General features: G+C 47.8%; 1 protein-coding gene across 1 annotated transcript; it reads left to right on the top strand.

Moving 5' to 3' along the window:
- Positions 1-10335: 10335 nt before the first annotated feature.
- Positions 10336-11159, top strand: LOC125517589 (thiosulfate sulfurtransferase 18). Its single transcript, XM_048682796.2, has 2 exons — positions 10336-10740; positions 10838-11159. The coding sequence occupies exons 1-2, from the start codon at positions 10435-10437 to the stop codon at positions 10928-10930; spliced, it is 399 nt and encodes a 132-aa protein (XP_048538753.1). The 5' UTR covers positions 10336-10434; the 3' UTR covers positions 10931-11159.
- The last annotated feature ends 1243 nt before the right edge of the window (positions 11160-12402 follow it).

Here is a 12402-nt window from a genome sequence, read left to right as displayed (position 1 = left end):
TTTATTATCGCTCTGGCGTGTTGCCGCGTCATCATGGAAATCAGGACCACTTGTCCTCTTCTTTACCAAACATATATACATATTCGTGCATGTGTAGACAACTGCCAGATCATGGCTGGCTGGCTATATTTTCGTATCAACAATACCCATGAACATTTTTTTTTTAGAAAAGAAGGAGCACCCGGCCTCTGCATTTGAACGATACATGCATCCATTTTATTAATTATTCACACAAGACCTTACCAAGTCATACAACAGTAAAACTAAATCCACCATCTAGGCAACACATGTCGCTACTCCTAACCAGTTGATGAAGAAATGCTGATATTATGGGCCTAATACCACATACCTCGCAGCCAAACCTAACATCTAAGACTCCGAGGTCCAAACCAGGACGCCTGCCGGGTATGGGGTGTTGGAAATATGCCCTAGAGGCAATAATAAAAGGATTATTATTATATTTCCTTGTTCACGATAATTGTCTTTTATTCATGCTATAATTGTGTTATCCAGAAATCGTAATACATGTGTGAATACATAGACACCAACATGTCCTTAGTAAGCCTCTAGTTGACTAGCTCGTTGATCAATAGATAGTCATGGTTTCCTGACTATGGACATTGGATGTCATTGATAACGAGATCACATCATTAGGAGAATGATGTGATGGACAAGACCCAATCCTAAACATAGCACAAGATCGTATAGTTCGTTTGCTAGAGTTTTTCCAATGTCAAGTATCTTTTCCTTAGACCATGAGATCGTGTAACTCCCGGATACCGTAGGAGTGCTTTGGGTGTACCAAACGTCACAACGTAACTGGGTGACTATAAAGGTATACTACGGGTATCTCCGAAAGTGTCTGTTGGGTTGACACGGATCAAGACTGGGATTTGTCACTCCGTATGACGGAGAGGTATCTCTGGGCCCACTCGGTAATGCATCATCATAATGAGCTCAAAGTGACCAAGTGTCTGGTCACGGGATCATGCATTATGGTACGAGTAAAGTGACTTGCCGGTAACGAGATTGAACGAGGTATTGGGATACCGACGAGCGAATCTCGGGCAAGTAACGTACCGATTGACAAAGGGAATTGTATACGGGGTTGCTTGAATCCTCAACATCGTGGTTCATCCGATGAGATCATCGAGGAGCATGTGGGAGCCAACATGGGTATCCAGATCCCGCTGTTGGTTATTGACCGGAGAGCCGTCTCGGTCATGTCTACATGTCTCCCGAACCCGTAGGGTCTACACACTTAAGGTTCGGTGACGCTAGGGTTGTAGAGATATGAATATGCGGTAACCCGAAAGTTGTTCGGAGTCCCGGATGAGATCCCGGACGTCACGAGGAGTTCCGGAATGGTCCGGAGGTGAAGAATTATATATAGAAGTGCAGTTTCGGCCATCGGGAGAGTTTCGGGGGTCACCGGTATTGTACCGGGACCACCGGAAGGGTCCCGGGGGTCCACCGGGTGAGGCCACCCATCCCGGAGGGCCCCATGGGCTGAAGTGGGGAGGGGAACCAGCCCATAGTGGGCTGGTGCGCCCCCTTTGGCCCACCCCATGCGCCTAGGGTTGGGAACCCTAGGGTGGGGGGGCGCCCCACCTGGCTTGAGGGGCACTCCACCCCTTGGCCGCCGCCCCCCTAGGAGATCCCATCTCCTAGGGCCGGCGCCCCCCCCCTAGGGGAGCCTATATAAAGGGGGAGGGAGGGAGGGGCAGCCGCACCCTTGACTCTTGGCGCCTCCCTCTCCCCTACTACACCTCTCCCTCTCGCAGTAGAACGGCGAAGCCCTGCTGCGGTGACTCCTGCATCCACCACCACGCCGTCGTGCTGCTGGATCTTCATCAACCTCTCCTTCCCCCTTGCTGGATCAAGAAGGAGGAGACGTCACGCTGACCGTACGTGTGTTGAACGCGGAGGTGCCGTCCGTTCGGCGCTAGGATCTTCGGTGATTTGGATCACGTCGAGTACGACTTCCTCATCCCCGTTCTTTGAACGCTTCCGCGCGTGATCTACAAAGGTATGTAGATGCAATCCGATCACTCGTTGCTAGATGAACTCATAGATGGATCTTGGTGAAACCGTAGGAAAATTTTTGTTTTCTGCAACGTTCCCCAACAGTGGCATCATGAGCTAGGTCTATGCGTAGTTCTTTTTGCACGAGTAGAACACAATTTGTCGTGGGCGTAGATGTTGTCAACTTTCTTGCCGCTACTAGTCTTATTTTGCTTCAGCGGTATTGTGGGATGAAGCGGCCCGGACCAACCTTACACGTACGCTTACGTGAGACCGGTTCCACCGACTGACATGCACCAGTTGCATAAGGTGGCTGGCGGGTGTCTGTCTCTCCCACTTTAGTTGGAGCGGATTCGATGAAAAGGGTCCTTATGAAGGGTAAATAGAAGTTGACAAATCACGTTGTGGCTTTCACGTAGGTAAGAAAACGTTCTTGCTAGAACCCTATTGCAGCCACGTAAAACTTGCAACAACAATTAGAGAACGTCTAACTTCTTTTTGCAGCAAGTGTTTTGTGATGTGATATGGCCAAAGTTGTGATGAATGATGAATGATATATATGTGATGTATGAGATGTTCATGCTATTGTAATAGGAATCACGACTTGCATGTCGATGAGTATGACAACCGGCAGGAGCCATAGGAGTTGTCTTTATTTTTGTATGACCTGCGTGTCATTGAGAAACGCCATGTAAATTACTTTACTTTACTGCTAAACGTGTTAGCCATAGTAGTAGAAGTAATAGTTGGCGAGCAACTTCATGGAGACACGATGATGGAGATCATGGTGTCATGCCGGTGACAAGATGATCATGGAGCCCAAAGATGGAGATCAAAGGAGCTATGTGATATTGGCCATATCATGTCACTATTATTATTTGATTGCATGTGATGTTTATCATGTTTTTGCATCTTGTTTACTTAGAACGACGGTAGTAAATAAGATGATCCCTCATAATAATTTCAAGAAAGTGTCCCCCCTAACTGTGCACCGTTGCGACAGTTCGTTGTTTCGAAGCACCACGTGATGATCGGGTGTGATAGATTCCAACGTTCACATACAACGGGTGTAAGACAGATTTACACATGCAAACACTTAGGTTGACTTGACGAGCCTAGCATGTACAGACATGGCCTCGGAACACAGAAGACCGAAAGGTCGAGCATGAGTTGTATAGAAGATACGATCAACATGAAGATGTTCACCGATGTTGACTAGTCCGTCTCACGTGATGATCGGACACGGCCTAGTTAACTCGGATCATGTTATACTTAGATGACTGGAGGGATGTCTATCTAAGTGGGAGTTCATTGAATAATTTGATTAGATGAACTTAATTATCATGAACTTAGTCTAAAATCTTTACAACATGTATTGTAGATCAAATGGCCAACGTTGTCCTCAACTTCAACGCGTTCCTAGAGAAAACCAAGCTGAAAGACGATGGCAGCAACTATACGGACTGGGTCCGGAACCTGAGGATCATCCTCATAGCTGCCAAGAAAGATTATGTCCTACAAGCACCGCTAGGTGAAGCACCTGCTCTCCCTGCAGAACAAGACGTTATGAACGCTTGGCTGACACGTACCGATGATTACTCCCTCGTTCAGTGCGGCATGCTTTACAGCTTAGAGCCGGGGCTCCAAAAGCGTTTTGAGAGACACGGAGCATATGAGATGTTCGAAGAGCTAAAAATGGTTTTTCAAGCTCATGCCCGGGTCGAGAGATATGAAGTCTCCGATAAGTTCTTCAGCTGTAATATGGAGGAAAACAGTTCTGTCAGTGAGCACATACTCACTATGTCTGGGTTACATAACCGCCTGACTCAGCTGGGAGTTAATCTCCCGGATGACACGGTCATTGACAGAATCCTTCAGTCGCTTCCACCGAGCTACAAGAGCTTTGTGATGAACTTCAATATGCAGGGGATGGAAAAGACCATTCCTGAAGTATTTGCAATGCTGAAATCAGTAGAGGTAAAAGTCAAAAAGGAATATCAAGTGTTGATGGTGAATAAAACCACTAAGTTCAAGAAGGGCAAGGGTAAGAAGAACTTCAAGAAGGACGGCAAGGGAGTTGCCGCGCCCGGTAAGCAAGCTGCCGGGAAGAAGCCAAAGAATGGACCCAAGCCCGAGACTGCGTGTTTTTATTGCAAGGGAAGTGGTCACTGGAAGCGGAACTGCCCCAAATACTTAGCGGACAAAAAGGCCGACATCACGAAAGGTATATGTGATATACATGTAATTGATGTGTACCTTACCAGTACTCGTAGTAGCTCCTGGGTATTTGATACCGGTGTGGTTGCTCACATTTGTAACTCAAAGCAGGAGCTGCGGAATAAGCGGAGACTGGCGAAGGACGAGGTGACGATGTGCGTCAGGAATGGTTCCAAGGTCGATGTGATCGCCGTCGGCACGCTACCTCTACATTTACCTATGGGATTAGTTTTAAACCTCAATAATTGTTATTTAGTGCCAGCTTTGAGCATGAACATTGTATCAGGATCTCGTTTAATTCGAGATGGCTACTCATTTAAATCCGAGAATAATGGTTGTTCTATTTATATGAGAGATATGTTTTATGGTCATGCTCCGACGGTGAATGGTTTATTCTTAATGAATCTCGAGCATAATGCTACACATATTCATAGTGTGAATACCAAAAGATGTAAGGTTGATAATGATAGTCCCACATACTTGTGACACTGCCGCCTTGGTCACATAGGTGTCAAACGCATGAAGAAGCTCCATGCAGATGGACTTTTAGAGTCTCTTGATTACGAATCATTTGACACGTGCGAACCATGCCTCATGGGTAAAATGACCAAGACTCCATTCTCAGGAACAATGGAGCGAGCAACCAACTTATTGGAAATCATACATACTGATGTGTGCGGTCCAATGAGTGTTGAGGCTCGCAGTGGCTATCGTTATGTTCTCACCCTCACTGATGACTTGAGTAGATATGGGTATGTCTATTTAATGAAACACAAGTCTGAGACCTTTGAAAAGTTCAAGGAATTTCAGAGTGAGGTTGAGAATCAACGTGACAGGAAAATCAAGTTCTTGCAATCAGATCGTGGAGGAGAATACTTGAGTCACGAGTTTGACACACACTTAAGAAAATATGGAATAGTTTCACAACTGACGCCGCCTGGAACACCTCAGCGTAATGGTGTGTCCGAACGTCGTAATCGCACTCTATTAGATATGGTGCGATCTATGATGTCTCTTACCGATTTACCGCTATCATTTTGGGGCTATACTTTAGAGACTGCCGCATTCACTTTAAATAGGGCTCCGTCGAAATCTGTTGAGACGACACTGTATGAATTATGGTTTGGGAAGAAACCTAAGTTGTTGTTTCTAAAAGTTTGGGGATGCGATGCTTATGTCAAGAAACTTCAACCTGAAAAGCTCGAACCCAAGTCGGAAAAATGCGTCTTCATAGGATACCCTAAAGAAACTATTGGGTATACCTTCTACCTCAAATCCGAAGGCAAGATCTTTGTTGCCAAGAATGGATCCTTTCTAGAGAAGGAGTTTCTCTCGAAAGAAGTAAGTGGGAGGAAAGTAAAACTTGATGAAGTATTACCTCTTGAACCGGAAAATGGCGCAACTCAAGAAAATGTTCCTGAGGTGCCTGCACCGACTAGAGAGGAAGTTAATGATGATGATCATGAAACTTCAGATCAAGTTGCTACTGAACTTCATAGGTCCACAAGGACACGTTCCGCACCAGAGTGGTACGGCAACCCTGTCTTGGAAATCATGTTGTTAGACAACAGTGAACCTTCAAACTATGAAGAAGCAATGGCGGGCCTGGATTCTGACAAATGGCTGGAAGCCATGAAATCCGAGATAGGATCCATGTATGAAAACGAAGTATGGACTTTGACTAACTTGCCCGTTGAGCAGCGAGCCATAGAAAATAAATGGATCTTTAAGAAGAAGACAGACACGGATGGAAATGTGACCATCTATAAAGCTCGGCTTGTCGCTAAGGGTTATCGACAAGTTCAAGGGGTTGACTACGATGAGACTTTCTCACCCGTAGCGAAGCTGAAATCCGTCCGAATCATGTTAGCAATTGCCGCATTCTATGATTATGAGATATGGCAAATGGACGTCAAAACGGCATTCCTTAATGGTTTCCTTAAGGAAGAATTGCATATGATGCAGCCGGAAGGTTTTGTCAATCCTAAGAATGCTGACAAGGTGTGCAAGCTCCAACGCTCGATTTATGGGCTGGTGCAAGCATCTCGGAGTTGGAACATTCGCTTTGATGAGATGATCAAAGCGTTTGGGTTTATGCAGACTTATGGAGAAGTCTGCGTTTACAAGAAAGTGAGTGGGAGCTCTGTAGCATTTCTCATATTATATGTAGATGACATACTTTTGATGGGAAATGATATAGAACTTTTGGACAGCATTAAGGCCTACTTGAATAAGAGTTTTTCAATGAAGGACCTTGAAGAAGCTGCTTATATATTAGGCATCAAGATCTATAGAGATAGATCAAGACGCCTCATAGGTCTTTCACAAAGCACATACCTTGATAAGATATTGAAGAAGTTCAATATGGATCAGTCTAATAAGGGGTTCTTGCCTGTGTTGCAAGGTGTGAAATTGAGTTCAGCTCAATGTCCGACCACGGCAGAAGATATAGAAGAGATGAGTGTCATCCCCTATGCCCCAGCCATAGGGTCTATTATGTATGCCATGCTGTGTACCAGACCTGATGTAAACCTTACCGTAAGTTTGGTAGGTAGGTACCAAAGTAATCCCGGCAAGGAACACTGGACAGCGGTCAAGAATATCCTGAAGTACCTGAAAAGTACTAAGGACATGTTTCTCGTTTATGGAGGTGACGAAGAGCTCGTCGTAAAGGGTTACGTCGATGCTAGCTTCGAGACAGATCTGGATGACTCTAAGTCACAAACTAGATACGTGTATATGTTGAATGGTGGAGCAGTAAGCTGGTGCAGCTGCAAGCAGAGCGTCGTGGCGGGATCTACATGTGAAGCGGAGTACATGGCGGCCTCGGAGGCAGCGCATGAAGCAATCTGGGTGAAGGAGTTCATCACCGACCTAGGAGTCATACCCAATGCGTCGGGGCCGATCAAACTCTTCTGTGACAACACTGGAGCTATTGCACTTGCCAAGGAGCCCAGGTTTCACAAGAAGACCAGGCACATCAAGCGTCGCTTCAACTCCATTCGTGAAAATGTTCAAGATGGAGACATAAATATTTGTAAAGTACATACGGACCTGAATGTCGCAGATCCGTTGACTAAACCTCTCCCTAGGGCAAAACATGATCAACACCAGAACTCTATGGGTGTTCGATTCATCACAATGTAACTAGATTATTGACTCTAGTGCAAGTGGAAGACTGTTGGACCTAGAGGCAATAATAAAAGGATTATTATTATATTTCCTTGTTCATGATAATTGTCTTTTATTCATGCTATAATTGTGTTATCCGGAAATCGTAATACATGTGTGAATACATAGACACCAACATGTCCCTACTAAGCCTCTAGTTGACTAGCTCGTTGATCAATAGATAGTCATGGTTTCCTGACTATGGACATTGGATGTCATTGATAACGAGATCACATCATTAGGAGAATGATGTGATGGACAAGACCCAATCCTAAACATAGCACAAGATCGTATAGTTCGTTTGCTAGAGTTTTTCCAATGTCAAGTATATTTTCCTTAGACCATGAGATCGTGTAACTCCCGGATACCGTAGGAGTGCTTTGGGTGTACCAAACGTCATAACGTAACTGGGTGACTATAAAGGTATACTACGGGTATCTCCGAAAGTGTCTGTTGGGTTGACACGGATCAAGACTGGGATTTGTCACTCCGTACGACGGAGAGGTATCTCTGGGCCCACTCAGTAATGCATCATCATAATGAGCTCAAAGTGACCAAGTGTCTGGTCACGGGATCATGCATTATGGTACGAGTAAAGTGACTTGCCGGTAACGAGATTGAACGAGGTATTGGGATACCGACGATCGAATCTCGGGCAAGTAACGTACCGATTGACAAAGGGAATTGTATACGGGGTTGCTTGAATCCTCGACATCGTGGTTCATCCGATGAGATCATCGAGGAGCATGTGGGAGCCAACATGGGTATCCAGATCCCGCTGTTGGTTATTGACCGGAGAGCCGTCTCGGTCATGTCTACATGTCTCCCGAACCCGTAGGGTCTACACACTTAAGGTTCGGTGACACTAGGGTTGTAGAGATATGAATATGCAGTAACCCGAAAGTTGTTCGGAGTCCCGGATGAGATCCCAGACGTCACGAGGAGTTCCGGAATGGTCCGGAGGTGAAGAATTATATAAAGGAAGTGCAGTTTCGGCCATCGGGAGAGTTTCGGGGGTCACCGGTATTGTACCGGGACTACCGGAAGGGTCCCGGGGGTCCACCGGGTGGGGCCACCCATCCCGGAGGGCCCCATGGGCTGAAGTGGGGAGGGGAACCAGCCCATAGTGGGCTGGTGCGCCCCCTTTGGCCCACCCCATGCGCCTAGGGTTGGGAACCCTAGGGTGGGGGGGCGCCCCACCTGGCTTGGGGGGCACTCCACCCCTTGGCCGCCGCCCCCCCTAGGAGATCCCATCTCCTAGGGCCGGCGCCCCCCCTAGGGGAGCCTATATAAAGGGGGGGAGGGAGGGGCAGCCGCACCCTTGACTCTTGGCGCCTCCCTCTCCCCTACTACACCTTTCCCTCTCGCAGTAGAACGACGAAGCCCTGCTGCGGTGTCTCCTGCATCCACCACCACGCCGTCGTGCTGCTGGATCTTCATCAACCTCTCCTTCCCCCTTGCTGGATCAAGAAGGAGGAGACGTCACGCTGACCGTACGTGTGTTGAACGCGGAGGTGCCGTCCGTTCGGCGCTAGGATCTCCGGTGATTTGGATCACGTCGAGTACGACTTCCTCATCCCCGTTCTTTGAACGCTTCCGCGCGTGATTTACAAAAGGTATGTAGATGCAATCCGATCACTCGTTGCTAGATGAACTCATAGATGGATCTTGGTGAAACCGTAGGAAAATTTTTGTTTTCTGCAACGTTCCCCAACATGGGGCACCCACCAGTCCGGTGCACTCCTCAATCAGGACGCCTGCCAGCTATTAGGCCGCCACAGCCACCAACCACCAATCCATCTTCAATGATGTTCTGTTGCATCTACCTTGCCCGGTCTAACTGCCGTCGATGCCACCGCGACGCCAGACAGCGCCACCTCCCTGCGCGCGTCCATCATCACACATCTGTCGGCGACACCCCGCTGCGCCACGCCGCCGAGACCAGTCGTCGATGACGCGATAGATACCACCTGTCCACCCAAGTCGGTACCTGCTCCAAAACGGTGCTTCCAGCAAGAAGTGCGATGCCTGACGTTGCCATCGTCCGATCCGTGAAAACAAATCTAGGGTTTTCCCCATAGCAGGCCGAAAGGAGTGCGCGACTTGCTATGACGATGCCTTCGACAAGGTAACGGCGCCAAAAGATGCCGCCATCATCCGCCATGACCGTAGTCGAGGCTCGGTTTTCACCGGAAGTCTTGCCGCTCCAAACTCGCCGCCAGACAGGTCTGAAGCCAGATCCACCGCCGCCTCCTGGCCGACCACCACCAATAGTCCAGCACGCAACAGAGCGTCCGTCGCCGCACCACCGGGCAAAGCCCCAACCTGGATGCTCGACCTAGATCAGGAGCCCCGGATCCAAACCGCCATAGGTCGTAGGCCACACCGCCGCCATGCACGGTGCGCCCGCATCGCCAGGCCAACCGGATCGTCGTGATGTGCCCGTCCCGGGGAGGTGGCCGCCGCCATCCGCAACTCCTCGGCCGCGCGCGGAGCTCTCGCGCGCCCGCGCCACCACTAAGGGAATCGTTGCCCTGCCGCCACCTTCCTCAGGGCCACCCGGCCTTTGCCAGGGAGACCCCTCCGGCGGCGGCGAGACTAGGAGGGGAGGGGGAGGAGTCGCGGCGGCTAGGGTTTTTTCTCCCCCGAGCCGCCTGGAAGACGATGCGCTTGAGGCCACACGTATAATACTTGCCACAAAATCTTTAAAAAATAGGGTGCAAAAGGAAATTCTTATACACCTTGTCATTTCAAAGAAAACAAATACAGCAACTACGTATGTAGTTGACATTTCCATATATGTAACTTATGTATGGTAGGCGACTTTAGGCGATCATGAAGTGATGGATGCGGCTACCCGGGTGTGATATGTTCCACCGCTGCCATGGCATCATCTTATCCTATAAATAACACCAGTAGGTAGCACCTATCTTTCCATCAGCCAATCCACTCCACAGCCTCCGGAGACCACCTCACACAGAAGCAGAGGCCCCTTCTTCCCCGCTGCTCGATCCTCCATAGATGGGCTCCCTGCGAAGCAGCACGAGCGCGGCGGTGGAGAGCGTGGACGCGGAGGCGGCGTGTGGGCTGCTGGCCTCGGAGCAGTACGGGTACGTGGACGTGCGGATGTGGGAGGACTTCGAAAAGGGCCATGTCGCCGGTGCACGCAACGTGCCCTACTACCTCTCCGTCACACCCCATGGCAAGGAGCGCAACCCGGACTTCGTCGACCAGGTTGCGGCGCTCCACTCCAAGGAGGACCGGTTCCTTGTTGGCTGCCGCTCTGGGGTCCGGTCCAGGCTCGCCACCGCAGACCTCGTCGCTGCTGTAAGTCCATTCGTGAATGGTTCATATTTTTTTTACTGTTCTTAGTAAGATCACCATCTTTGATTGAGATGTCAATTCGTTTTGGTTTTCGTTGCAGGGGTTCGCGAACGTGAAGAACCTGCAAGGCGGTTACCTCTCCTTGCTCAAGAGTACCAGTTACCCGCAGCCGCAAGCAGCAAGCCACCAATGATCAATCAATTGATTCTTTGGAGTTTGGAAAGTTTGTTAGTGACCTGTTTGTGTGCTATGTATCTATCATCCTTGGTCTTAACAAGAGGAAGCAAGTCCTTCAGGCAGCTGGGATTGAATTAATTTCAAAGGGAAAACAAAGCATTATGTATGCAGGTACGTATATTGGACTTGGACTTTGGACTAACCAATTTCCAAGAAATAAAAATGTTTGGGCGCACAGCTGAGTACATGTTTGACCAAGTCAGATTAATTGTAGTACTTGTTTTTTCCTTCATCATACAATTAATTAATTTGGAAAAATTGCATTTTTCCACTCCAGAATTTGAGGGATTACCTATTTTTTAAAATCTCTCCCTAATAATAAAGCACGGATTGACTCCGTGGGTTCACCGTTACAATGCGCTTCCTTCCTATGTCATAATACGCTTCTTCCTGTCTATTTTTTTTCTTGATTTTGATATTTTTCTTAATATATCCGAGGTGGTACTATCTATTTCTTCAACGGTGTGTTTCTTTACCTAATATTTGAGTCATCTATATCTTTATCCGGTAAAAAAAGAGTCAAACCGAGCATTGTATTCTTTGAGCGCTATGGACGGTAAGCTTCTCGCCTAGGCCACGACGTAAAAACAATAAAGAATTTCATGCTGGGGGTCGAACTTGAGCCCTATGGATAAATGTTGCACATGTGTACCATCTAAGCTACCATCAATTTGTGTTATCATTGCGTTAAATGCCTGTAATAACCCAAGGCGAATTATTGGCCCACAAATCGTGGCCCAGCTAAGGTTTCTTGCGCCGCGGCAGTATAAGGCAAAAATAATTGCTGGTCAATGCAATCGATCTCAAGACCTCCTGTTGATTATATCATAACACAGCCAACCACCTAGATCCTGTTGTGTGCTCCTATTAATGTTGATACAGATGTCAACTTAGTTCCACCTTGCTATTTTAGACCATATCTAACCAATTTATGTAGTCTTTAAATTCCCTAGGTATCACGAAGCCGTCTCACGAATCAAACGGGGTGTTGGCAGAAATAAGAAAGGAAAAGAGAGAGGCTAATTTGTGGGCTATACTAAAAAGGAAGGAAATTAAACGAGACGTGGAAGGAATAAGGAAGAAAAATAGAGAGGCAAACTTGTGGGCTTACTAATAAGGAAGGAAATCAAAGAGATGGTGAGAAAAATAAGAAACGAAAGGGAGAGGCTAATATATGGACTAAATTAATAAGGAAGAGGCTATATATGTTGTGTGGACGAGACTTGCCTGCTCCCCGCGCGTGCGCCCATCCGTACTCCCGCGTACGTGGCTTGATTTGATTGAAACAAAATAAGACCCGGCCCCACCCCCTTAAAATCAGGGGGGAGATCATGTGAAGTGCGTGTCTGCCTTGTTCACTCGCGGTTACCCGCATCTCCTTAGCCGCATCCATCACTTCCTCATCTCGACGATAGTGTCTCCCTCTCC

Source organism: Triticum urartu, chromosome 6A (genome assembly GCF_056163025.1).
Source record: "Triticum urartu cultivar PI428250 chromosome 6A, HENAU_Tu73, whole genome shotgun sequence".
NCBI classification, from domain to species: Eukaryota; Viridiplantae; Streptophyta; class Magnoliopsida; order Poales; family Poaceae; genus Triticum; species Triticum urartu.
The sequence above is the reverse complement of the archived record's forward strand: the minus strand, read 5'-3'. Positions and strand labels throughout refer to the sequence as shown.

What these genes read in the sequence shown, in the direction of transcription:
- LOC125517589 (XM_048682796.2), top strand. Translation starts at nt 10,435, where the DNA reads ATGGGCTCCCTGCGAAGCAGCACGAGCGCGGCGGTGGAGAGCGTGGAC. An exon ending in CCGCAGACCTCGTCGCTGCT is followed by an intron (nt 10,741 to 10,837) that starts GTAAGTCCATTC and finishes TTTTCGTTGCAG; the next exon opens with GGGTTCGCGAACGTGAAGAA.